Source organism: Perognathus longimembris, chromosome 6, assembly GCF_023159225.1.
Source record: "Perognathus longimembris pacificus isolate PPM17 chromosome 6, ASM2315922v1, whole genome shotgun sequence".
Classification (NCBI taxonomy): Eukaryota; Metazoa; Chordata; class Mammalia; order Rodentia; family Heteromyidae; genus Perognathus; species Perognathus longimembris.
The window spans coordinates 79,239,442-79,267,122 of NC_063166.1; the positions used below are offsets into that span (position 1 = coordinate 79,239,442).

At 57.1% G+C, this 27,681-nt stretch overlaps 1 protein-coding gene across 1 annotated transcript; it reads left to right on the forward strand.

The window, feature by feature from the left end:
* The first annotated feature begins 4,571 nt into the window (after window positions 1–4,571).
* Window positions 4,572–18,690, forward strand: Pard6b (par-6 family cell polarity regulator beta). The gene is made up of 3 exons (XM_048349618.1): window positions 4,572–4,960; window positions 10,450–10,672; window positions 17,879–18,690. Exons 1-3 carry the CDS (start codon window positions 4,895–4,897, stop codon window positions 18,688–18,690), a joined length of 1,101 nt encoding a protein of 366 aa, XP_048205575.1. The 5' UTR covers window positions 4,572–4,894.
* The last annotated feature ends 8,991 nt before the right edge of the window (window positions 18,691–27,681 follow it).

Consider the following 27,681-nt stretch of genomic DNA (forward strand, 5'->3'; position numbering starts at 1 on the left):
GGCAAGGAATGCTCCCATTATTCTCACATTACAGATGAGTTAACAGAGGCTCAGAGAAGTGAAGAACCTGGCTGAGGCCACACAGCTGGGAAGCGGAGAATGCATGGATTTAGTGCAAGTCCTGGGTTTGGAACTATTATTATTTTTGTCCTGGGGACTGAACCCATGGTCTGGATTTCCCATTGAGTCCCACCCGAGCTCAACCGGAGCTCAAGCTGACTTCTAGGCACTTGGGGAGGAGGAGAGGGCAGCTGGGGGGGGGGGGGGGAAACGACGCCACCTGATTAAGAAAACAGTATTAGGGTCTCCCAGCCAGCAAGAGCTGTAATCAACAGCTACCGGCTTCAATTACCAGCCCCTTCTGATCTGCCGTTCCACGCAACTTCAAACAAAGTAGTTGGCCCAGGGCCTGGCTCCTGCAGTCTCTTGGGAAGAGCAGCCCTCCTCATCTTCATCACTGGCTCCTGGAACCAGCCTGTCGGTGTGCACCCCGACCCCCAGTTCACACTCCTCCCGTGGAGGCTGAGACAAGCTCATCCCCCACAATCCCCTGGGGAGCCAGAGCCCGATGAGCACAGGAAGGAAGGGGGGGGGGGAGATCTCATCCCGTGCCTGCCTTTACAGATGGAGAAACTGAGTCCCAGAGAGAAGGAGCTAGTACCAAGCCAAGGCCCATCCTGCCTCTCTTGAAGGAAGGTTATTTTTTTTTAAATTTTACCTAAGCTGGCATGAAGCTCCTGGCTTCTCTAGCAGTGTGACCCCCCTCCCCCCCCCTCCCCACACAAACCGGTAAAGCTTCATAAGCCATTAACCAGAAAGCAGACCACGTGACTTACTTTGGCCTCTGCTAAAGGACTTAAAATGCTTCACTGAGTAGCCTGGGATTCCTAAATATATACTTCAGCTCCTTTGCAAAGAATTATTAACCAGTTCCGTCAAAACCAGAACTTGAGCAACCAAGGAGAAAAAGAGCTAGCAAAAGAAATCCCCCAGGAAAAAAATAAAAAAAGAATTATGACCTCTGCCACCCCCTTCCCTTCTCTATATGAGTTGGAGGAAGAAGGAAAGGCAGAGTTATCATTAAACAAAATGTGGATTAAAACCACCCATTGTGGAAAATTACAAACTCCACCTCATAAGGTAGATTTCAAAGGAAGCTAACAGCTGTTTGTAGAACTTAACAGACAGAAAGTTATACGCAAACGCATCACCCTCATTAACTCCTCCCAGAGGGTAGAGAGGGTCAGAGGCCCCATATGTGGGGGTGTGAGACTGGTACTGCACCCCCCCCATAGCCCACTCCTGACTAATGATTTGGGGAACCTGTAATTTACACAGCTGGTCAGATATTCTCCTTCCTTATCTCTCTAAGCCACTGGGTATTAATTCTCCCAGGCCTGGGAGTGCACATGTAGGTCTTGAGCAGCTTTAGCTGGAGGATTTGGGGGTGGGGAAGGAAGGATGATGGAGAGAAATGAGGTTAGGGTCAGGCTTTGAGCAGAAGAAACAAGACTGGGCACACATGTGGCCTGCGTACCTGTAAATCCCAGCCCTGGGGAGGCAGGGGCAGAATTGTGAGTCTGAAGCCAGGCAGAGTGAGGCTCTATTAAATTAAAAAAAAAAAAAAGAAAGAAAAAAAGCCAAACCAGCAACAACAAACTGAAGAGACAGGAGTACAAGTCCTCTTTATGATGTTTGTCTAGGTTTCGTGTTTCTTGAGAAATCAGGCCTGGAGAACAAACTGGCAGGGGCCTCTCGGCTCCAGGAATGGGAGAGAACCCTCCCTCCTCCTCCACACACCTTTATCAACCTCCAGCCATTCCCCACATTCCTCCCGCCCAGTGACGTCGTGGCCCGGCTGCACTGCCAGATCCAGGAAGCTCTGGCCTGCCCTTCTCTTCTAGAAAGGAAAGTATAAGTCCAGGGGTGCCCCACCCCGAGAAGGGGAGGGCAGGGAGGATATGAGGACACCTCCAGGAATGCAGGACCCACGCAGGTGTGTTGGCACCCATGAACTTCCTCCTCAAGAGACCCGACACATCAGTGCGGGTAACAGTCACCATCGTAAAGCTCAAAGCTCAGCCACCCAGCAGCCAGTCACCCCGCCGGGGCCCTGAGAGTCGCCCTGCCAACCTGCCAACGAGGTGGAGGACAAAGATGGACACCGGAGGTCCCTCCCTCCAGCTTGGGACGTGTTTCTCAGTGCAGACTGGGAGCCACCGTGAACCCCAGAGATGATCTCATGGAGTAGTCCCTGAGGCCAATCTGATCACATACCACTAAGCTGTCATTTCACCTCATCTGTCTTGTCTCACAAGAACATCAGAGAGTTTTCTAGAATGGAGATGGTATGCTGTGACACTATCATTCTGATGACTATCAGGATGTATATTCTTTCTCTCTTTTTTTTTTTTTTTTTTTTTGCCAGTCCTGGGCCTTGGACTCAGGGCCTGAGCACTGTCCCTGGCTTCTTTTTGCTCAAGGATAGCACTCTGCCACTTGAGCCACAGTGCCACTTCTGGCTTTTTCTATATATGTAGGGCTGAGAAATTGTACCCAGGGCTTCTTGTATACGAGGCAAGTACTCTACCCCTAGGCCATATTCCCAGTCCCTCATTCTTTTTTCTATATCTATTTATTTTGATGCTGGTACTGGGGCTTGAACTCAGGGCTCTGGTGCTCTCCCTTAGCATTTTTGCTCAAGTCTGGCACTCTATCACTTCAGCCATACCTCCATTTCTGGATTTTTGCTGGGAAGCTGGAGAGTAGTCTTCCAGTTTTGTCTGCCTGGGCGGCTTTAGAACTGAGATCTTCAGATCTCAGCAACTCCTAAGTAGCTAGGATTACAGGTGAGACCTACCAGTTCCCCGCCGGAAGTGTGCTGTTTGAAAACTCTCAGTTCCAATTCTAATCAGATCAATATTGATAGAACACACATTAAAAAAAAAAAAAAACACTTGGAGGGAGCTGGGAATGTGGTTTAGCCGTAGAGTGCTCGCCTAGCATACACGAAGCCCTGGGTTCGATTCCTCAGCACCAGGTAAACAGAAAAAGCCAGAAGTGGCGCTGGGACTCAAGTGGCAGAGTGCTAGCCTTGAGCCAAAAGAAGCCAGGGACATAAATTAAGAGAAACAACAACAAAAGCAATATTTGCAAAACTGTATGGTGTAAGCGAACTGAACACCTCAGGGTGGGGAAAGGGGGAGGGGGAGGGGGGGTATGAGGGACAAGGTAACAAACAGTACAAGAAATGTATCCAATGCCTAACGTATGAAACTGTAACCTCTCTGTACATCAGTTTTATAATAAAAAATTTAAAAAAAAAGAAGCCAGGGACAGTGCTCAGGGCCCGAGTTCAAGGCCCACTTGGAGGTCCCTCAAAACCTCTGCCATTGCCAAGTAGGCCTGAGCAGCTACCTCCTCCCCCCACCCCCATCTTGTTTCCCCCTGAGCGTGAATCACACAGGTACTTCGTATTCAGCCTGGCTTCCTTCCCATCCGAGCATCCACCCCCAAACAGCCAGGAAAAACCTCGACGTCTCCCACACAAGTCACAGGGACTCCTGGGGGAGGGGCGGGAGCTGCTCACCTTTGACCCTCAGGGGCAAAGGTGACTCCAGCGCCCCCAGAGGCTTCCCTCTCGGTCGGGGAGGACAGGGCTGGGGTGGCCCGGCCTGGGGGCTGCAGGGAATCCACACAAAAAGGGGGCCCCTGGGGCCAGGGGAAGGCGGGGTGCGGGCGGCACGGAGCCCCGGCCCCGCGGCGCATGCGGGCGCCCAGCCTCCCGGTGTCGTCCGTCGCCAGGGACACGCTGGTCACCAACACAAACCGGAGGCCGGGAGCGGCTGCGGCGGAGAGGAGGGCTGCGGTCCGACCGGGCTCTGAGCGAGGCGAGGCGCGGGGGCCCGGCGGGCGGCCAGCGGTCCCCGGGCCTGCGTGGGGCCGCCTCCCTCCGCTCCCCGCGCCCGGGGCGGGGGGCAGGGACCCCACCACCCGCAGGGCGGCCGGGAAGCGCGCCGCGGCGGGGGCGCGCGGGGCGGGGGCGCGCGGCCCTCCCGAGCGGGCGTGCGACCCGCGCGCGCGGAGCTCGGGGAGCCTCGAGCCGGGCCGGGCCCCCGGCGCGCCGCGCGTGCGCAGAAAGCACCCCAGGCCGAGCCTCTCTCTCTCTCTCTCGCTCTCTCTCCAGGTGCGCTCGCGCTTCCGGCAGGCCTCACCGTACCGCCTTCCCGGGGCGGAACTCCCAGGCCGACGCATGCGCTCTTCCCCTCTCCTGCTGGGTCCCGAGAGAAGACCCACGGCTTCAGGTGATCCGCCCCTCCCTCTCAGCGCGAGACCAATCGCGTGCTCGTGGGCGTGGCCTACGCGCAAGAGGCCCGCCCACGCACCGCGCAAGGCGCGTGCGGATTGGTTGGCGCTGTGGGCGCAGGTGCGCGCTTCCTATTGGGTGTGGGCGGAGCGCGAGCGGCCCGGGCGGCTCGGGGGTTGCAGGTGAGCGCGCGCACGCGCCCAGGCGCTGGCCCGGCCTGGGTGCGCGCGGGCGCGGGCGCGCGGGCGCGCGGGCGGACGGGGTGGGGGGGCCGTGGCGGCCGAGAGCGAGGCTGCGGCGGCGCCTGTGGCCTCCGCTCCGCCCTCTCCACCCACCGCGGTCGCCGCCGCCCCCGGGGCCCCGAGAGTAGAAGGGAGCCGCGTCCCCGCCGGCCGCGCCGCCAGTCCAGCCTGACCGTCGGTCCCGCCGCAGGAGGAGCTGGCCGCGCGCAGCGCCGCGCCGACGCCCGGGCCGCGGCCGCCACTCTGCAGGTGCCGGTGACGAGGCGCCGGGCTCCGGCGCGCCCCGCGCCCGCGCCCCGCCGCGTTCCGGAGGGGCGACCCGGCCCGGCCCGGCCCCACGCTCAGCATGAACCGCGGCCACCGGCACGGGGCGAGCAGCGGCTGCCTGGGCACCATGGAGGTGAAGAGCAAGGTGCGAGGCCGCGCGGGGAGGCCGCGGGGCGCCGCCCGGGCCGGGCCGGGGGTGCCGGGAGGAACTTGCCGGGGAGGGCGGCGGGGGCGCCCGCGGGTGACCCGACCCCACCGGAGCGATCGACCGCCCTCCGGCTTCAGGGGCGGAGCCGGCGCCGAGCGCCCCCCGCGGGAGGCGGCCCGGGAAGGTTGGGGGGAGCTCCCTCCCTCCCCGCCCCCGCCGCCGGGAGCCTCGACGGCCGCGGGGCGCCACCCGAGCTCGGGGTGCTGCTGGAAGTTCGCTTTGCCTCCCTGCGGGGCTGCGCCCGGCTCCAACTTCGGGGTGCGCGCCGTCTCCCAGCGGAGCGCGCGCGCTCGGCTTCCCTTACCGTGGGGAGCCGCCGGAGGTCCGCCCGTCCCGCGGCGACTCCGGGGTGCTGCGGGGCTGGGAGCCGGGCCGCCCGGGGATCGGCTCTTCCGAAGCTGGTCGCGGCAGCGAGGAGCACTTGCTGCGAGCTCCTCGGGGGTCGCACGGGGGGCCTGGGCCGGCCCAGCCCACTCCTCTCCTCCTCCGAGGAGGCTGCGGGACAGGCTTCTCCCGGTACAGTGCCCGGACCTTCCAGAACACGAAGCAGAAGACACTGGCCGGGCCCTGGGAACGTTTAAGATAGAGTGGAGAAGGCCAGACCACATGGGAGGAGAAATGTAAAATCGTATCAACTTCAGAAATAATGAGGCTCACTGATGAGGAGTTACCGGGAAGGTGCAGGACAGGACCAAGGAGTGACTGGAGTATCGCCTGGCAAGCTGCCGAGAGCCAGGGGGGGAAAAATAGTGTTATTGTCTAGGGTTGATAGCAAAGTTCTGCGTGTTTCTCTAAGAAGCACACCAGGGAAACCTACGTTCGTGTGTGTGATTGTGATTTAAGCACGTTTGAAGCATAAGAAGCAGAGTGTGGTGACACACACCTGTAAGCCTAGCACTCAGGAGGCCAGGGTAGGAGGATTGAGAGACGGATGACCAGCTTGGGCTACCTAGCAAGAAAGATCTCCAAAGGAGAAAGAAAAAAGAAGCTTGTATATGAGGACGCATACTGATGGCAGAAATGATTAATTCAAACGGAAATGTGTGTAGAGCAGCTTAAGATGTGCTCGCTCGCCCTGGGCCCTGGGCCCTGCCTGTGGGGCTCGGCTGCAGCTGACTAGGGGTAAAGGGGCTGAAAAGCTCAGGCTAGGGACCAGCAGTGACACCTTCTCCTGGGTTTGTGAGGGCTGAGGTAAGAAAAGAAAGAAGAGGGGGGATGTTGCATAATCCTAAAACTCCACCGTGTATGGTCTCCGTGTTTGGGGAGTGAGTCTTTAGTTTTTTATCATAGGAAAAAATGAGTAGAGTTCGTAGGTATACTGATAAGTAGGATCGTAGGAATTTGTCTCCAGTAGTGAGACGAGGAGAGGGAGCAGAGACTAGAAATTCAGGCTTTTTTTTTTTTTTTTGTCTTCCTCCTCTGCCTGCTGGTTTTTGAATGTTTTACATACTTAGGTCTAAGCTGCATGCTGTGGGTGACCTGGCACCCTGTCCTCGTAGTGAACCGTGTCTCCAGGCAAGCCGTCATTGGGAGCAGAGCTCACGTTAGGTAGAGCGTGTCCCGGCTGCGTACATCTGTGGCACCTTAGGTTGTGCATAGGTGTTGCGGATACATTATACCTTTGTTTTTTCGGTGCATTAAGGGACACATGTCATCTTTTCTTGACACAGGACGTAGCTATGTAGACCAGGCTGGCCTCTTCCCTGGTGACCTTCCTGCCTCGGCTCAGCCATGAGTCCCAAGATTGCAGGCAGGCCACGCCCCACCCAGCTTCATGTCTGTCATCTCAACTATTTGGGCATAAGTTCCTCTCCCGTTCCCAGGGAGCAAACCTAGGACTAAACCCGTGCCAAGCCGGTGCTCCACCGCCGACCAGTGCCCCCAGCCCAGGATTGTGAGAACGTTTCCTTTCTCCTGCTGTAGTGAGTCCAGTTTTGCCAAACTGATCATGGTTAGGAAGAGGTCTTAGCCCAGACCAGGCAATTTGTGGCTTCTCCTTTTGGGCTCTTCTTTTCTCTCCTGTTCTTTTGCATGGAAAACAGTAGTGTCAACTTGGTTATCTTTACCCAGTGGAGGTAGTACAGATAATAGAAATAATGGATAATGTAAATATAAGACTAGTTAAATTTGTGATACCAGCAATCATGTGACTTCGCTGGCGACTGATTTATCTTCCTAGTTGTTTCCCTAGCATTGGAAAAGTTCTCAATTAATCTGGTGCTGTCCTTTATCAACCTTGGGCCTAGGCTGGGGGACCAGGGAGTGGCTGAGCTCTTCTTGCCTGGCCTGTATGAGGCCTGGATTTGACCCCAGCACCATGAAAAGCATAAGTAACCTTGGGACATTCTTGAAGCCATAAACCTTCCCAACCATTATTCCTAGGAAGGCAGAATATTTCAGTTAGATTTGCCTTTCTAGAATGTAGGCTGGCGGGGGGGGGGGGGTGATGCATTCTGTGTGTCCACCACTCAGAAGAGCAGGCAAGAAATTATAAGTGGTTCACACAGTGAACCATTACTGATGGAGTCTTAACTTTTTCACGGTAATTTTGTCCGTGTGGTAAAAAAAATTCCCTACTTATTTTCTTGCAAGAAGCATCACTATTTCTCTTGGTCTCTCCTCTCCCTGCCGGCATTTGCAAAAGCACAGACACGTCTGTGAAGCTTGTTTCTGTGTGTGTGTGTGTGTGTGTGTGTATCTGTATCTCCCTTCTTCCCTCCTCTGTCTCTCTCCTCTCTGCTGGAACTCCGGGCCTGCTTTTTCGGCTCCCCTCCCCACCGGACGGGTGCTGATGGAATTGGAGCCACACCTCCATGTCCCTCTTTTTGGTGGCTAATGGGAGAGATGAGCGTGTCACAGACTTTCCTGTGGCAGCCGGCTTTGAACTTCAGTCCTCCAGGTCTCAGCCTCGTGTAGCTGGGGGCTCAGGCTTGAGCCTTGGGGCGCCTGGCCCCCTGGTGTGGTGTTCATGGGTGTTCACAGTGAGTGCCTGAGGTCGCTCGCTCGGGCAGCTGGTGGGGGAGGGGACGAGTGTGAGCCGGGACTGCAGTCAGAAACTCTTGGGAGGAGAAACTCTGACTGATAGCATCACGGGCTCGCTGATAGGAAGGGTGGGCCCCAGTCTTTATTGACTCCCAAACGAGAAGGTGTGACTAGACTTTCTGAGATCTTTCAGTGTGACTCACCTGACTTTCTTGACAAATGCCAGTGTTCATATTTCAGGAACGCGTCTCCAGAACTATTTTAACTATTTGTGTTTAGTGGATTTGTGCTCACTTCGATGCAAACTTGGGAGGGGGGAGGGGCGTCGGGCCAGTGAAGTTCCAGCCGCCTTGGTGCCAGCCGAGAGCTGGGGACCGCGGTGGAGGGAGGGGAAAGCGAGTCCGCAGATCAGTGCGCAGTCTGCCTGGGCACGGAGGCGTCTCCATGCGGCTTCACGCTGCTCCCGGCTCTTCGTGTTACCTGCTGTTCCTTGGGACTTAGGGGAAAAACAGGATCCGTAGTCAGCCCGTTGGGAAAACATTGGCTTAAAAAGTTTTGCAGTTCTGGAGGATCAAACCCAGGATCTTACGCCTGCTGTGGGGTGCTCCACGTGAGCTATACCCTAGGCCTAAAAACGGGTTTATCTCGGCAGTTTTGAGGGCCTTGTGAACTCGGGCCTTGAGCTTGTTAGTTTGGTGCTTGACTGCTTGAGCCATCACTACAGCCCTGCTTTTTTTGTCAGTCCTGGGGCTTGAACTCAGAACCTGGGTGCTGCCCTGAGCTTTTTTGCTCAAGGCTAGCACTCTGCCACTTGGAGCCACAGGGCCACTTCTAGTTTGCTGGTGGTTAATTGGAGAAAAGAGTCTCACAGACTTTCCTGCCCTGGCTATCTTTGAGTTGCGATCTTCAGAGCTTAGCCTCCTGAGCAGCTCTGATTACGTGAGCCACTGGTACTGGGCTGAGCCCTGCTTTTTGTTATGTGGGTTTGTTTTTTAACTGTAACGAATGGACTTTTCTGTCCAGGCTGGTCTCGAACCTAGGTTCTCTAGATCTCAGCTTTCTGGGTAGCTAGTATTACAAGCACGAGCCACTGGTTCTGGACGAAAAACAACAACAGTAGCAAAAGTGTTTTGTTTTGCTTGTGTGTTGTGACAGCCCAGGGCCTAGAACATGGTAGGCCAGGCTCTGCCCCTACCTGCACCCCGGCCTCTCGGGCGCTGGTCTTCACGGTGATCCCTAGGGGCAGTCAAAGTGACCCATGGTTTCCCAGACTTACTTGAAGGAGGCTGCTTAATAAATCTTCTTAAGTTTCCAAACCCAGTGGAGGAAATACCAGGCCAGTCCCACAGTTCTCACTGGGGCTGAAGGAGAGCCACTTCCTGGATCTGCCTGGAAGAGCAGAGGTGTGGGGTGGGCTGGAGACTGGCCAGTGACCGTCACTGGCCCTGGGCTGCCTCCCTGGCGGCGGGGTTCCTGCCGCCTCCCTGAGGTGATTATTCTCTTCACCCACTAATTGGGGAGCTTATGAAGCAGAGCTGAGCCTTCTGGTCTCTGGGGCCTCGTCCTGGGCCAAGCACATAAACACTTTCTGTGTGTGTGTATGGCGGTTGTGGGGCTTGAACTTAGGGCCCGAGTGCCGCCCCTGAGCCTCCTTGTGCCCAAGGCTAGCACTCTACCACTTGAACCACAGCGCCACTTCTGGGTTTTTGAGTGGTTCATTGGCGATAAGAGTCTCATGGGGATTTGTCTGCCTGTGGTCGCCTTCAAACCTCGATCTTCAGACGTCAGCCCCCTGAGTAGCTAGGATGACAGGCGCGAGCCGCCAGCGCCCGGCTCTGCGTTTACTTCATGAGTTTCAGGAGAGTTGTATGTAGCACACGTATGCACCGCGTATTTAAGTGCTTGTTTCCTATTTCCCCGGGGGAAGACTGCTGAGCCACCCGGCCTAGTCGGCTCTGGATACCTGCCGTGGTTCCTGCCACACCCCATGGGAACATGGGGGAGAGGTGGACACGCTTAGGCCAGTGTCAGACTAAAGATCTGGACATGGCGTGTCTGGTCCACCAACCACCATAGTGAGGAGAACATGGCTGTCAGCTGAGTCCCTGCAGGACAGCTTCCCGAGAGACCTGGGCTGGGCCGGGGGTGGGGGTGAGGGGTGGGGGTGGGGGAGGGGGGAGCCCAGCCTGCATCTTTGTGTAGACGCCCCAGCGGGAGGCACAATCTCACGCCACGCTGCTTTTTCCTCGCTGCCGGTAGACTTTCTCCTTTTCCTCTGGAGTTTTTCCGATGGTCTCACTCCCTTGCCCCGGCTGACCTTGAACGCTCAGCCTCAGCAGCTGGGATTGCGGGCGGGCGGGTTCCACGGTGCCCGCCTTGGTTTTGGTTTGCTGTGCGACCTCCTTGGGTCCCCGAGTGACTTCCTGTGCCGCTCGCGTTTGTAGTTCGGAGCTGAGTTCCGGCGCTTCTCCCTGGAGCGGTCAAAGCCCGGGCGGTTCGAGGAGTTTTACGGGCTGCTGCAGCACGTGCACAAGATCCCCAACGTCGAGGTCCTGGTGGGCTACGCGGACATCCACGGAGACCTGCTGCCCATCAACAATGACGACAACTACCACAAGGCCGTGTCCACAGCCAACCCGCTGCTCCGGATCTTCATCCAGAAGAAGGGTGAGTGCGGCCGGGGGACCCTGACCGCGGGGGGATTTTTGGAAGCTTTAGGACCCTTGGACTTGGTTGGGAACCTGCTGGACGTGTGCTCTGCCTAAGTCTCTCTGTGTTAACAAGTGACTGAGAACACCCGTGACGTTAGTGTAGTGGCGTTTGTCTGCAATGTGTGGAGGTTTGGCTTGGGTTTTGTTCTTGCCGTCCTGGAGTTTGAACTGAGGGCCTTGTGCTCGCTCCGCTGGCACTCTACCACCTGAGCCATACCGCCAGCCTCAGAATGTTTTCTTTGTGTGTGTTTGTACTAGGTCTTGAACTCAGGGCCTTGGGCTCTTTTCTTGGCCTTTTTCACTCGTGGCTGGTGTTGTACCATGTGAGCCACTGCTCTAGTCCTTAAAAGTTTTTCTTAAACTGCAACTATCTGAACTCAGGGCTTTGAACCTGCTTGGCTAGGTGTTCTTCCCGCCTAGCCACACCTCCAGCCCTGATGTTTACCTGTTACTTTGGGGATAAGGACGGTCTTACTGCTTTTCCAGGTGTGAGCCACCCGCAGTAGGCTTCCTGTGTGCCAAAGGTGACAGGTGAGTCACCACCATGTCCAGCTCTTCCTTGACAAGGGAGTCTTGAACTCTTCTACCTAGACTGGCCTCAAACCACAATCCTTCCAATCTCAAGTTGCTACGATTACAGAAGTGAGCCACGACATCTTCTTTCTGATGTTTTTGTTTTTTTGCCAGTCCTGGGCCTTGAACTCAGGGCCTGAGCACTGTCCTTGGCTTCTTTTTGCTCAAGGCTAGCACTCTGCCACTTGAGCCACAGCGCCACTTCTGGCCGTTTTCTATATATTGTGGTGCTGGGGAATCGAACCCAGGGCTTTGTATATACGAGGCAAGCATTCTTGCTACTAGGCCATATTCCCAGCTCCTTCTTTCTGATTTTTGAGACAGGGTCTTGCTGTGTATAATGTAGCTCAGGGTGACCTCAAATTTGTAGTTTTCCTTCCTCAGTCCCACTAGTTCTGGGATTATAGGTGTGCATCTCAACACTTTGTACTTCAGTTTTCTCTTTAGAATGTCTTCTTGTGCCAGGGGCTGGTGGCTCACACCTGTAATCTAGCTATTCAGGAGGCCGAGATCTGAGGATTATCGTTGGAAGCTAGTTGGGGCAGGAAATGTAGTGAGACTCTTATCTCCAATTAACCACCAGAAAGCCAGAATGGAGCTGTGGCTGAAGTGGTAAAAGCAAGATAGTCCTGAGCAGAAAAGCTCAAGGAGGGCAGCACCCGGGCACTGAGTTCAAGCACACCCCCACCCCCACTCCCCCAGAAAACGATTTCTTTTTGGTGTTGTGACATAATCTCTTCAATTTTTTAAGTCACCCTTTGAATATTTTTATTGTTTTGAAGTATATCTGAGCTGGGTGTGTTGGTACTTATCCTTATCCCATTAGCTAGAAGTTTGAGGCAAGGGGCCTAAGCTACATAGTGAGGCTTTTTCTAAAACATACACACGCACGCGCACACGCACACATGCACACATACGCATATAGTACATTTATGCATAGGCAGGTGTTTTGTTTTCAATTAATGGAATGAGCAGTACAATTCATAGCCCTTAGATTTGATTTAGAAATCAAGACAAGTGCTAAAATTGCTCAGGCCTGTCATCCTAGCTCCTCGGGAGGCTGAAATTTGGAGGATGGAGGTGTGAAGCCAGCCTGGGAATAAAAGCCCATGAGACTCCGTCTCCACTTAATCAGCAGAAAGCTGGAGGCATGACAGAGTACCAACCACGAGCAAGAAAGCCAAGCGAGAACATGAAGCCCTCAGTTCAAATCCCTATGCCATCCAAAAAATAGAAAGAAAGCCCGGTGCTAGTGGCTCATGCCTGCAATCCTAGCTACTCAGGAGATCTGAAGATCGTGGTTCGAAGCCAGGAAAAGTTTCTTATCCAATTAACTACAGTCAAAGCTGGAAGTAGATCGTGGCTCAAGTGGTAGAGTGCTAGCCTTGATTAAAAAAAAAAAAAAAGCCCAGGGACAGTGCTCAGGCCCTGAGTCCAATGCCCAGGACTGGCAAAGATAAACGTAAATACTAATAAAAACAAAAGATGGAACACCAGTGTGACCAGCAAAGTGTGAAAGTACGTTTGCGGTCTCGCTGGTTCTGTGAGGGCTTTGCGTGGCCGCCAGGGCCTGCCCTGCGTGCGTGGCCGTCAGCCCCGCCTCCCCTCCCGTGTCCCGCGTGCCCACGGCTGGCATTCTGTCCCCGGACTGGCAAGCTTGCTGCTGTCTGGCACGGGCCTGCCTTTGCTTCCCCGGACAGCATTCCTCTCCTGCTGTGTCAGGGCGGCCGCCTTGCTGTGCCCAGCCAACGGGGGTGGGGGTGGGAGCAGGGGCCTCCCACCCCTCCCAGGCCCACGTGACCTGCCTCACCCCCATCCTGTCCACCCCCGCCCGCCCGGTGTCTAGATCAGGACACCCTCCTAGCGTGCGGGAGTCATGTTCATACTTTCTTTCCTCTCAAACAAAGCCGATTTTATGCAAACCTTTACTGAAACAAGTAGAAAGCGTGGCATTAAGGGTAGCTGCACTTCATCGCCCAAACAGTGATTTAAAAAACCCCAAAGGATTTTAAAGCCACGTAATCTTTTAAAATCTGCTGTTCCACGGAGCGAAGTTTCTTTGCGCGCACGCTCGTGATTGGATGTGTAAAGCACTCCGTAGCGCGGACTCCAAGATGGAGTTACTGCGGTGCTTGGGAAGCCGCACCGCCTCGCGCCTCCTACAATCCTAGGCGGAGAGCGAAGGGTCCGGAAGGTTCAAAGCCAGGTCAGGCAGATAAACAAAAGAAACTCTTATCGCCTATTAACCAACAAAAGGTGGGAATTGGAGCAGTGGCTCTGGTGGCAGAGCTCTGGCCTTGAGTGGAAGAGCTGAGAGACGGCACCCCGGATCTGAGTTCAAGCCCGAGTGCCAGCAAAATGGAGCAAGAGAATGTTTAATAACAGTGAGTTATTATTAAGCGGTTGTTCACAGGTGTTACAATTCCATAAATCATAGGCTCTGAGTACAGTGTTGCTTGGTCAATCTTACCTCTTCCGCTATTGAAACAATTTATTGCTAGGGGAAAAACGCAGGGGAAAAACCCTGTGACCTGTGTCTTAGGTTATAATCTCAGAAGTAAAACCCAAAAGGTTTTGCATGACGGGTCCCCCTTCGCCCCTCCTTCTGGCTCTTCCCGGAGCCCTGGGGCTGTCCTGGTTGACTGGGGAGAAGGATGAGAGGGTCACAGAGCCCCCCCCCCCTTTCTGGCTTAGGTTGCAACTGAGCACTAAGCGCTAGTGAAAATAGAAATCCTTCCAAGTTGTACCTTCGAGACAACCACGCTGCTCCCGGAGGTTTGGGGCTGAGCCAGGCACTGTGTGCTTTTCCAGCTTTGTGCCAGACGACTTCCAGGTCCACATCCTGGTGGTGACACCCCCCCCCCCCCCAAGATCCAATCAGGATCCACACCCCAGTTCCTCTGAGCTGGTCCTGGGGCTTGAACTCAGGGCCTGGATGATGTCCCTGGACTTCTTTGGCTTAAGTCTAGCACTCTAGCACTTGAGCCACCGCACCGTTTCCCGCTGTTCTCTGTAAATGGGACAGATATGTTTTCATCTTGGGTTTATTCGGAGAAGCGAGGAGAAACACTAGAAGGTTAAGCTTGGGCCCACTCGGGATCTTGAATAAGGAATTGTGGAGTCGCATCTCAGGTGTGACACGGGTGTAAACCGGATGTCATAGGCCCTTATCATGCCTGCTCTCGGCCCTCCCAGGCCTGCTAGAACAGTGCTCTAATTACCCTCCTGTCCCCCGCCACATTCCTGCAGAGCCTCCGTCCTGTCCTTTTCCAGCTCGCCAGGGGTGTGGGGAGATGCTCAGGGGTGGAAAAACCAGATGAGATTCCCGCCTCTCTCCAGATCCCTGCTTTTCCTCCCCGCCTGGGGACCTTGTCACACTTTCCAGGAGGCCTGCTGTCTGCTTTTCGTCCCTCCATTGGACTTTCCTGTGGGTGGCTCCCTGAGCCTGGAACCTTCCTCGCCCCCCTGGTTCCTCACATTCCCAGAAAAGCCCTTTGTCCCCCCACCACAAGCCAGGCCGGGCCCCCTCGGCCCCTGCACCGCAGCTGCCGGCCTTCCTCGTGAGTTGCTTATTTGATTGCCACTTGCTGCGTCCTCACCGGGCAGCACCCGGAGCGCAGGGCCTGGTCGGGCACAGCGGGCTTAATATTTGGTGATTGATTTTTCTGTATGGGAAATGAAGAGTCCGCAAAATCTGACTGTTGCTTATGGTGACGTTCAGCCCTCTCAAGGATTGCCACGCCTCGCGCTGGATTAGAATGGGGTCAGTGAACGCGGGCTGCTGGCTGGTCTTGTTGCGTTTCTTGGGGAACACAGCCCCGATGACTCCTTTGTGTGTTGCTTATGGCCGCTTGTGCGAGAGGAACCCAGTGGCTCCCAGTGCCTAAAACACAGGCTGTTTGGCTTGTTTTGTTTTTACATCGAGGCTTGGCTATGGGGCTCACGCAGGCCTCATACTCCTGTGCTGGGATTACAGGCGTGCCCAGCACTGCACGACTTGATGGGCCAGGATCAGGACTTTTTTTATCCTTTGATAGTAGGATTTGAACTCAGGGCCTGGGCTCTGTCCCTGAGTTCTTTTGCTCAAGGCTGGCACTCTACCACTTTGAGCCACAGCTCCACTCCTAGCCTTCTGGTGGTTAACTGGAGATGAGAGTCTCATGGACTTTCCTACCCAGGCTGGCTTTGATCCACCATCCTCAGATCTCAGCCTCCTCAGCAATCAGAACATTTTAAACAGTTGTTTCTTTTTTCCTGCCTCCCTCTCAACTTCACATGGAGTGCAGACTGCAAAAAATTTTCTTGCAGGCCCTATGGAGCATTTCCCTGGGGCTGTGTTTTGTTTCTGTGTGAGGAGAGTGCTTTCCTTCACTGTGGGTGTGGTGTGTGGTGTGTGTGCGTGTGTGTGTGCACGCGCGCGTGTGTGGGTCCTGGGTCTTGAATCCCAGGGTCTGGGCACTGTCCCTGAGCTTTTTATTTGCTCAAGGCTGTTGCTCTGCTACTTGAGCCACTACTCCCCCTCCCCCCCCCGCTTTTCTGAGGGGGTGGGGGTTGGTGGTTGATTGAGATAAGGGTCTCGTGGGCTTTCCTGCCCTGGCTGGCGTTTGAATCCCGATCCTCAGATCTCAGCCTCCCGGATGGCTAGGGTGCCAGGCGTGCGCCTCCAGCCCCTGCTCTCATCTCTGGGCGCGTGTGCTGCTCGCGGTGGCGGGGGGCCCTCTGCCCCGCGCACCGGCGTGGCGGGCGGGAGAGGCAGGCCGAGGCGGTCACGTGGAGGAGGCCGAAGCGCTGGAGCCCGGGTGGCGTGGGGGATGAGGGAGGCCGTGGTGGATCTCTGTTCGGAGCCGGAGCTGCGGGGCCGGGGCGGGAGGCGCTGCCGTGTCCGGGCTGTGGAGGAATCCTGGGCGGAAGGCGTGAGTCAGGAGGGGACTTTTCCCACCTGAGTCAGGAGGGCTGGGGTCCCCGCCGCGGGACGCCCGTGCCGGCCGCGGACATTCACCTTTACACCCCACGCCGACGCCCTGCGCCCTGGCGCCCCGCCAGCACGGCCCTTTCCCAGTGGCTGGAAACTGATTAGCTAGATGGGCGCACAAAGCTGCCTTTGTCCCGGGCGCGTCGCTTCTGAGAACCCGCGGCCAGCGCTCACACGGAGCGTGGGTGCCATGCCAAACTATGCAGATTTGGAGCTTTTCGGTCGGGTTTCCCATGGGGAGAGGCGTGGGCAGCCGGTGCGAAGCGGGTCCCAGTGCGTCAGGGCTGGAATTCCCCTCGTACAGCACCTTGTGTGGGGTGTGTGTGTGTGTGTGTACATGCATGCACACATGCATTTGCATGCCAGTGCTAGGGCTTGAACTCAGAGCTTTGCACTCTTGGCTTTTTGTGCTCAACGCTGGCACCCTGCCACTCCCTCTTGTATGTTCCACTAGACCGCATGACAGTGTCATTGTCCCTTATTACACACAGTGAAGGGAAAGTTGAAAACCGTACACTCCTCCCATTATGGGAAATGAAAGCTACCCCGGCGAAGGGCAGGAGTGCCGGGCTCATCTGCAGAAGACCCAGACCCTAAGCATTTGGCATCTACCCCATCCACTGGCTGCCAGCTTTCTGTTCCTTTTTTGTGGTGGTCCTGCGGCTTGAACTCAGGACCTGACTGTTGGTCCTGAGCTTTTTTTGTTGTTGTTGTTGCCAGTCCTGGGCCTTGGACTCAGGGCCTGAGCACTGTCCCTGGCTTCTTCCAGCTCAAGGCTAGCACTCTGCCACCTGAGCCACAGCGCCACTTCTGGCGTTTTCTGTATATGTGGTGCTGGGGAATTGAACCCTGGGCTTCATGTATACAAAGCAAGCACTCTTGACACTAGGCCATATTCCCAGCCCCCCCCCCTTTTTTTTTTGCCTAAGGCTACTGCTGTATTACCTGAACCACAGCTCTACTTCTGGCTTTTTGGCTGGTTCAGTGGAGATAAGAGTCTCTTGGACTTTTCTGTCCCGGCTGGCTTCCAACCTCAGGCCTTAGACCTCAGAGCAGCTAGGATTACAAATGTGAGCCCCTGCACTCAGCTGAAAGCAGCTGCTATAAAATGGTGTTCGAGAATCACTTTGTAGGGCTGGGGATATGGCCTAGTGGCAAGAGTGCTTGTGTCATATACATGAAGCTCTGGGTTCGATTCCCCAGCACCACATGTATAGAAAAGGCCAGAAGTGGCGCTGTGGCTCAGGTGGCAGAGTGCTAGCCTTGAGCAGAAAGAAGCTCAGGGACAGTGCTCAGTCCCTGAGTCCAAGGCCCAGGACTGGCACAAAAAGAAAGCATTTGTAGCGCGCAGTGCGGTGCTGTGCTGCACACCTGTGGTCAGCGGCTGGGGAGACTGAGGCTGGAGCAGGCGCGAGGCTGACGGGAGCAGCTTAAGCAGCCTGGGAGGCCCGCCTCCAGGCCCGCGCGGTGGAAGGTCGCCGGGAGCGCGCCCGAGTGCTGCCTCCCGCCCGCGCGCGCCGAGCCCGTCCTCACTGTGGCCCGCACCCCGGCCCGGCCGCAGGCGGGCGTGAGCGGCCCGGCCCCTCGGTGATCGTGTCTGGTTTGACTTTTCCACAGAGGAAGCGGACTACAGCGCCTTCGGCACCGACACGCTCATCAAGAAGAAGAACGTCCTCACCCACGTGCTGCGGCCCGACCACCACCGGAGGAAGCCGCACCTGGTCATCAGCCTGCCGCAGGACTTCCGGCCCGTGTCGTCCATCATCGACGTGGACATCCTCCCGGAGACGCACCGCCGGGTGCGCCTCTACAAGTACGGCACCGAGAAGCCGCTGGGCTTCTACATCCGGGACGGCTCGAGCGTCCGCGTCACGCCGCACGGCCTGGAGAAGGTCCCGGGCATCTTCATCTCCCGCCTCGTCCCGGGGGGCCTGGCGCAGAGCACCGGGCTGCTGGCCGTCAACGACGAGGTCCTGGAGGTCAACGGCATCGAGGTGTCGGGGAAGAGCCTCGACCAGGTGACGGACATGATGATCGCCAACAGCCACAACCTCATCGTCACCGTGCGGCCGGCCAACCAGAGGAACAACGTGGTCAGGAACAGCCGCGCCTCGGGCAGCTCGGGCCAGTCCACGGACACCAGCCTGGGCGGCCCGCCGCCGGCCGAGCCGAGCCTCGAGCCCGGGGACGAGGACAGCGAGGAGGAGGACATCGTCATTGAGGACGGCGGGCTGCCGCGGCTGATCCCCAGGGCCGCGCCCGACGCCGAGAGCCTGGAGTCCCTGACGCAGATCGAGCTCAGCTTCGAGTCCCCGCACAACGGCTTCCTGCCCTCCGGGGCCGGGGGCGGCGCGGGCCCGGAGCGCGACCACGCCCGAGCCCCCGGCCAGGCGCTCGTGGAGGAGGCCGGCACCATCCTCACCCTGTGACCGCCACGGCGCCCGTGGGCTCGGCCGCGAGCTCGGGCTTCCCCACCCCCGCACACCGCGCGGCTCCGGAGGGAGCAGACGCGGATGGGATCGCGAGCTCCGCTGCCGCTGCGCGCCGAGTGCGGGCCGGGCTGACCCGGGGTCGGGCTCGGCCCGGTAGCCTTCCTAAGTTCCTATTCCCGGGCTGGGACTGTGCTTCGCGGTAGAGCGCTCGCCTCGCGTGCCCGAGGCCCCGGGTTCCCTTCCCCAGCACCACACACACAGACCGAGCCGGGCGTGGCGCCGTGGCTCAAGCGGCGGAGCGCCAGCCGTGAGCACTGAAGCGCAGGCTCAGCGCCCGGCCCCGTTCCAGACCCAGGACTGGCAAAAAAATCCCCAACCATTCCTGTGTTTTAACTGTAACATTCTTTTCTCAAATGCAGTTTTCTCCAGCTTGCAAGAAGTCCAGCGAGCGGGCTGCGGGGTCCCTCCCGCGTGGCTGAGACACCCGTGGTCCCCTCGCGTCTACAGCCTTAGCGCCAGGCCGGTTCCCAGGGGGCCTGGCGGGTCTCACCTCGGGCTCCCCCCCCCAGCCTTGACCTCCCCGGAGCCCCTGTCGCCGTTCTGTGCTGGGCTGGGCTCTCTCCACCTGTTCTCATGGTCCCAGGAATCACTGGATTCAAAAAACTCCCAGGAATCACTCGTGCACTTTTCATTCAGTAGCCGGGCTTCCCGTCGCGGGGGTTTCGGGGGCCACTGCCCCCACTTGCGAGGAGCACGTAGCGCCCGCTTCCGACAAGCAGCGCTCATTACTTGCCGGGGTGCACTCGGCGCCCCGCGGCCGGTGCCAGACCTTGAGCTCCGTGGCTACTCAGACGCAGTCCCCCCGGGGCCTATGTATTTATTAACGAATGCTCTGCTGGGGCGGCGCGGACGCCCCGCCCCCGTGTCCTGGGCACCACGAAGGCTCACGCGACTCCGTGTTGAAGGATGTTTTCTTTTCCCTCTGTGGTAACGATGAAGATGACACGCAGATTGTTGGACGCAGCCCGCACCATGTGTTCACGGGGCCCCAGCATGGTCCTCTAATGGCGGCCTCGCTGAGGGCCCCCCTCGGTCCCCTTTCCCGGTCCCCTCCAGGCCGGACCCACCCTGGAGTCCACAGAGGCCAGAGGAGACGGCCGCAGAAGGGGCAGACCTGGTGCCGGGCCCAGCAGCTCCCGGAAAGTGCTTGTACACACTACCTCTCTCCCCCCCTCCCCACCCTCTCTTTATTTTAAACAAAGTTTTAACATTAGAACTTTTCTCTTGGGGAAACGTACTTCAGGGCTTGACTTTTGTACAGATTTTAAGAGTAAAAATACAGATTTGTCTTGTGTCTGTTCATAGAAATGTAAATCAAAGCTGCTAGTACTCTTTATTTTAATTCTACAAACTATGTTTTCAACTAGATCTCTGTCATTTAAATTATTGGCCTCATGATTAAGCATTGTAAAAACCACTAGGTCTCTGTTACGCAATACAGTATGAGTTCACTGGTCATCACAATCAGTTGTTTCAAGTGCACCTTACTAACAGAAGTATCAGTTAATCCAGTGTAAAATTTTATAGTACTACATGTCAGGCCTAACTGTGAATTTTGTTCTGTATCTTAAGTAAAATTATAACATTGTTCTCAAGCTATCCACAACATATATGTACTTTTGTGAACTATGAATTTTCTAATTAAATTTTACATGCTAAACATGATTTTTACATGAATGATACTTTGTTTAAACTATCAAATGTCAGTATTTTACTACAATTTTATTATAAAATGGACATTATCACTAAATGAAGTTTGATTTTAAAAATCAAATTAGCTTTAGTTGTATATTATTTTTTACAAATAAAGATAGACTTGTGTAAAGGCTCCGTTCTTGTTTGAGTTGCGTGAGAGCCTCCCATCCAGAAGCAACTGGGCGTGCGCAGGCCGGGTGGAGAGCCGCTGCAGGAGATGGGCTTCCCCGGGCGGCGCGGGGCGGAGCGCCCGTTTACAGCCTTCCTTCCTGTCGCCCTGTCGCCCTGTCGTCCCGGCTACTCAGGAGGCCCCGTCTGAGGACCACTGTTCAAAGCCAGCCTGAGCAGGGAAGCCCAGGAGACTCCCCTCCAGTTAGCCCAAAGTAGGAGGTGGAGCTGTGGCTCAAGTCGTAAGGCGCTAGGCTTGAGTCAGGGACAGCCCCCAAGCCCTGAGTTCGGGGCTCGGGCGTGCGTGCGCGTGCATGGGCAGCGCTTGTGAAGAACAGAGGCGCAGCACTGGCCAAGGGAAAGCCCCTCGTGGCCCCGGGCTGCGGCTCCGCCACGGGGAAGGGGATCTGTGCCCCGGGACCGCGCGCCCACCGCAGCCCGGGCTGGGACGGTCTGCCTGGCCGGCCGCTGCGGGCCACTGGGCCACGGAGGCGCAGCCTGGAGGAACATGGGGAAACCAGCGAGCTGGCCCTCACGGGAGCGTGCGAACCAGCGCCTGCCATTCGCTGGGCGTCCAGCGCTGAGGAGGCGATGGGCAGGGAGTTTGCTAGGTTTCGCCGTTAGCAATGGTAAATACAAAACCCCGCCACAGGAAAGACTAGCATTCTCCTGCAAACAGGTGTGAACACCCGGCCTCACACTGGGTAGGCAGGCTCTCTACCACTTGAGCCAAGTTCTCAACTCCCTTTTGCTTTCATTTTTTTTGGTTTTTGTTTTTTTGCCAGTCCTGGGGCTTGAACTCGGGGCCTGGGCGCTGCCCCTGAGTTCTACCTCTTTTGAGTCACAGCTCCAGTGTCCGCCTCCCGAGCAGCGGGGGTGACAGGTGTGACCCGCCATGCCTGGCTATCCTTACTATTTTTGTGGTCGGGTCCTGTGATGTCGGCTTCCCTCCCCCTCCCCCTCCCCCCCCCCCCCCGCAGGTTGGGGGCCGTCTCCACTGCTGTGTCCCTATGAGAGAAGAAACTCATTAGGGGCTGGAAACCCGGGGAGCGCTGGGGAGAGGAAGCAGGGCCTTGTGGGGCTCCCCCACCAGCAGCACAGGACCCCGCGTCTCTCCCGGGGGACCTGACACCTGGAATCGGGAGGGACCCCCCGAGGGGGGTCCCCAGTTCCAGTCCTGTGCCTGAGCCACTACAGAACTGGGAAAGCGCATTGACTCAGCAACACCCCTAAGTCCACACCAGACACGTGCGCTCACACATGCACACATCTGGCCTGCGGCGTGAGCCTCCACGCACGCGTGCGTGCAAGGGCAGCCCCAGGAACCGTGACTGCAAACAGATCTCACCCCCAAAACGCCATCGTGGAGGACATGTGCGGGGGGGCTGTGGAAACAGAGTGTAGCTCCAAACACCCGGAGTTGTACAGGCCAGGCTGGCGGGGAGAGGAAGAGCAGCATTTGAAGCACAGTGGCAGAGCCAGGCACAGGTGGGGCCCGGGGGGGGGGGGACCCCAGCCTTGGCGGGTGGAAGGCGGGATGAGCGAGCGCTGTCCTCCCCACACTCCAAGATGACTTCGGAGTGACCACGGGAGGACCGGCTCAGGGCGAGGCCCCGCCCGGGGGCAGGGGGCGCTGGGTGCTCAGCTTGGCTCTGTGAGGCTGAACCATTTCTTCCCCGACCCTAGTAAGGGGCTCATTGCTCCCCAAAAAAAGCTGTGTGCTGATCTGGTGCTTGGGCTCGGGGCTGGGCGCTGTCCCTCATGGCTAGTAGTCTGTCACTTGCGCCACAGCTCTACTTCCAGCCTTGTTTTTTTTGTTCTTCTTTTGGAAGTTATTTGGAAAGGAGTGTCATCGGCTTCCCTGCTGGGCTGGCTTTGAATGGCGATCTTCAGATCTCAGCCTCCGGAGTAGCTAGGATTCCAGGCAGCTGGGAAGCAGCTTCAGAGCCGGATGGACAGAGGGGGCTTCCTGGCGGTCCGTGCTCCGCAAGGCGCCCGGGCTGGCGGGCACAGGCCCCTGCGGGCCCGGTGGAGCTGACTCCACCCCTACCAGCCTGGCAGACGGAGCCCAGGGAGCGGAACGTGAAGCTGTGCTAGAGCGTTAGCCTTGAGCAAAACAGCTCAGGGACGGTGCTCGGCCCGGAGTCGAAGCCCAGGACTGGCATGGGGGGGGGGGAGGGGAGGGGGGGAAGGGAGAAACCCCTGAAGCGGCTGCACAGGCTGCCGTGGGTGGGGAAACTCAGCCACGCTCGCTGTCCCCCACTGCTCAGGGCTCCCAGGGGTATTCAGGACAGACAGACAGACAGACAGACACACCACCACCACCACCACCACCACCGTCCTAGAACTGCAGGTTTGCAGCCAGCGAGCCCGCGGAGCACCGCGCCATCCTGAGCCCGTCCAGCCCCCCCAGCCGCCGCCCGCCCCTTTCCCACGCGCCCCCCCCCCGCCCCCCTGCGTTGGAAGCAGCTTTTGAGGGGAGGAAGGGTGACAAAGGTCGATAGTGTTGCGGTGCCGGCCTGCGCCTTCCTGCTCCCGTTTTAGCTGCACCAAAGCAAATAATGGTTAAGGAGGGATGAAATATTTAGCGGCGGCCATGCATAATTTAGTCTCCAGCCACGGCGCATGCGCACAGCGGCCAGTCAGTCAGGAATTCCCAGAACCTGAAAGCCAGCCCTCCCCCTCCCCCCCCACCTCACCTCACTTTTCTCCCTCAGGCTAATTGTTTCTACATTTTCCGTGCAGGTCTGCTCATTCCTGGAGGCTGTTTTCATCCACAGATGACAAACGGAAAACTTGTAGGCAGGATTTTTTTTGTATTCCTAGCCGGACCTTAGTTGGAACTTCAGAGAGAGAGATCTGAAAGGGAATGGAGACAACGTGCGTCTTCATATAAATGCTTCTTATGAAAAATGTAGGAACCCGTGTGGCGCAGGAATCTTCGAGGGGACACAGATATGAAAGCCGGCCCTGCTGGGCACGGTGGCTCACTCCTGCAACCCTGGCTACTCAGGAGGCTGAGATCTGAGGATCGCAGTTCAAAGCCAGCCCCGGCGGGAGAGTCCGTGACACGCTGAGCTCTAAGTAACCACCAGAAAACCAGAAGTGGTGCTGTGGATCAAAATGATAGAGCGCGAGCCTCGAGCTGAAGAGCTCCGGGACAGCGCCCAGGCCCAGAGTTCAAGCCCCAACAACCAACTAAAAACGCAAAAAAAAAAAAAAAGTCAGCCCCTGAAATCACAGCTGGGGAGAAGCAGCGTGCGCGCGGATCAGCTGTGTACCTGGACAGGAACGGGGCCACGGCACGCACAAATGGGGGCTGTTGCTTCCTAGAAGAGCAGATGTTATGGCTACCACTGGCTGTCAGTCCAGCTTTCTCTTATTTTTATTTGTTGCCAGTCCTGGGGCTTGAACTCAGGGCCTGAGCACTGTCCCTGGCTTCTTTTTGCTCAAGGCTAGCACTCTGCCACTTGAGCCACAGCGCCCCTTCTGGCCGTTTTCCATATATGTGGTGCTGGGGAATCAAACCCGGGGCTTCATGAATACGAGGCAAGCACTTAACCACTAGGCCATATTCCCAGCCCTCTTTTCTTTTTTTTTCCCAGCAAAAAGATGGATTTCTTGGGGAAGCAAAAAGCAAACCGATCCGTCTGGGGTGCAGCACAGCTCTGGAGCTGAACCCTCAGGCCGCCCGGCCAGGGACAGACTCGAGAGCAAACACTGTGACCCAGCTTTTTCTTTGTCAGTCACGAGGCTTGAACTCAGCCCCGGCGCTGTCCCTGACCCAGCTCCTCTCTCTCAAGGCTCGCGCTCTACAACTTTAAGCCCAGCACCACCTCCTCAATCCAGCTGTTACAGCGGTTCATGCTTGACTCTGGAACAGATAGACCATCATTTCCTGTTTTGTTTCATTTTTGTGCCTGGACTGGGACTTGAACCCAAGGCCTCGTGCGCTTGCTTTACTTTTTCTGCTCAAGGCTGGTACTCTACTATTTGAGTCATGCCACCACTTCTGGCTCTTTTTTTTTTGCTGCCTAAATGAAGAAAAGAATCACTCAGGGGGCCGGGAACGTGGCCTAGTGGTAGAGCGCTTGCCAAGCATGCAGGAAGCCCTGGGTTCGATTCCTTAGTACTACATACACAGAAAACCCCAGAAGTGGCGCTGTGGCTCAAAGTGGTAGAGTGCTAGCCTTGAGCAGAAGCAGCATAGAGATAATGCCCAGGCCATGAGTTCAAGCCCCAGGACTGGCACAGGAAGATCAGGAAGGGAGGCAGAGAGAGAGGAGGGGAAGGGAGGAGGGAGGGAGAGATGGAGGGAAGGAGAGATGGAGGGAAGGAGGGAGGGAGGGAGGGAGGGAGGGAGGGAGGAAGGAAGGAAGGAAGGAGGGAAGGAAGGAAGGAAGGCAGTCTGTCCGTTGTCCGTCCGTCCTGCTGGCTCTGGGCACAGGGTTTGGCCAGCAGGGTCTTCAGGAGTTGGCAGGGCAGCTCCAAATCCCCTGGCAGCCGCTCGTCCATGTCCGGGAAGGAGGCAGCCCTCTGCCCACTCTGCCCACACCACCGCAGGTGAACGCTTTACACCACGCACACCCTTCCGGGCCTTCCGCGGGTCCCCATGGCGATGACACGGGAAGGAGGCACAGAGAAGCTAAGCGACCGCGAAGGCCCACCCCCCCCCCCCTGCCGCCCCGGCGCTCAGACGGGGAGCGGGAACTTGAACCCCCGAAGCCCGAAGGAGCCTGCCCAGGCCCAGAGCGCGCGCCTGCCTCCACTCTTTCTCATGCCTTCCAAACTTGGTTTCCACCGCGTGAGACACAGCTCTGCTTCCAGCCGCTTGGCGGTTCCCTGCGGCTTTCCCGCCCCGCTGGCTTTGAACTGCAGTCCTCAGCCTCCTGAGCGCTGTGACTGGCGGCGAGCCGCCAGCGCCCGGCTTCGGATCGGGATCTGAGGCCGAACAAACGGCCAGGCAGCGCCAGCAGACGCGGCCGCCAACGCACCGGCCAAAGCCCGGAAGCAGAGCCTCGGCTCAGGCGGCAGAGCGCCAGCCCCGCCCCAGCAAAACACCGCAGGGACAGGGCCCCGCTCCGAGTTCAAGCTCCAGTGCACACACATATACACGCACACATACACACATACACGCACACATACACACACACTCACACACATACACACACATACACTCACACATACACACTCACACACATACACACTCACACATACACACTCACACACATACACACTCACACATACACACACTCACACGTACACACTCACACACATGCACTCACACACATACGCACTCATACACATACACATACACACACTCACACATACACACTCATACACACTCACACATACACACTCACACATACACACTCACACACATACACTCACACATACACACTCACACACATACACACTCACACATACACACTCACACACATGCACTCACATATACACACTCACACACATACACACTCATACACACACTCACACATACACACTCACACACACATACACACATACACTCTCACACACATACACACATACACACTCTCACACATACACACTCACACACATACACACATACACACTCTCACACACATACACACTCACACACATACACACATACACACTCACACACATACACACTCACACACATGCACTCACACATACACACACATACACACATACACACTCTCACACACATACACACTCACACATACACACACTCACACTCATACACACTCACACACATGCACTCACACATACACACTCACACACATACACACTCACACACATGCACTCACACATACACACTCACACACATACACACTCATACACATACACACTCACACATACACACTCACACACACTCATACACATACACACATACACACTCTCACACACATACACACTCACACTCATACACATATACACTCTCACACTCATACACATACACACTCACATACACACACATACACATACACACATACACACATATGCACATACACACTCACACTTACACACACATACACACTCACACATACTCACACATACACACTCACACATACACACACTCATACACATACACACTCATACACACACACTCATACACATACACACTCACACATACACACACTCACACTCATACACATACACACTCACACACATACAGACACTCATGCACATACACACATTCACACATACACACACACAGACACACACTCATGCACATACACACATTCACACATACACTCACAACTCATTCACACATACACACTCACACACTCATTCACACACACTCACACACTCATACACACTCACACACTCACACACGCACACACACTCACACACGAGTCTTCCAACCAAACGGTCTGCAGCTGTGACTCAGGGTTTTGTCCCTGGATGCGGGTAATGACCGCGACCCTGGAGGGGATGAGGCCGGGGTGACCACAGCCCCTGCCCCCCCCCACCCCGCAGGGGTCAGGGGGTCGGGGTGGCCGCAGCCCCCCGCAGGGGTCAGGGGTCAGGGTGTGGGGTGACCACAGCCCCTGCCCCCCCCACAGGGGTCAGGGGGTCGGGGTGGCCACAGTCCCCCGCAGGGGTCAGGGTGTGGGGTGACCACAGCCCCTGCCCTCCCCCCCCCGCAGGGGTCAGGGTGTGGGGTGACCACAGCCCCTGCCCTCCCCCCCCCGCAGGGGTCAGGGGGTCGGGGTGGCCGCGGCCCCCCGCAGGGGTCAGGGGTCAGGGGGTCGGGGTGGCGGGACGCGGCGGCTCCCCGCAGCCTCCCCCGCGGGTCCCCACGGGCGGTGAGGTCACAGCTCCCGGGGCGCGCGCGGGCTCCAGTGCTTTCTAGACGGTTCCCCGGTTCCCCCGGGCCGCGCGCTGCGCCCCGGCCGCTGGGGCGCCAGGGGGAGCTCGGGGGCCGCGCCCGGCTCCGCCCGCCGCTGGTTCCAACCGGTTCGGGCCGGGCGCGGCCTGGCGGGCTGCGTTCCCGCCCCGGAGCCCCGGCGTGGCCGACCGGAGGCGGCGACCGGGCCTCGGAGCCCCGAGCTGCGGCGGGGC

What these genes read in the sequence shown, in the direction of transcription:
- Pard6b (XM_048349618.1), top strand. Translation starts at nt 4,895, where the DNA reads ATGAACCGCGGCCACCGGCACGGGGCGAGCAGCGGCTGCCTGGGCACC. An exon ending in CCATGGAGGTGAAGAGCAAG is followed by an intron (nt 4,961 to 10,449) that starts GTGCGAGGCCGC and finishes TCGCGTTTGTAG; the next exon opens with TTCGGAGCTGAGTTCCGGCG. An exon ending in GATCTTCATCCAGAAGAAGG is followed by an intron (nt 10,673 to 17,878) that starts GTGAGTGCGGCC and finishes ACTTTTCCACAG; the next exon opens with AGGAAGCGGACTACAGCGCC.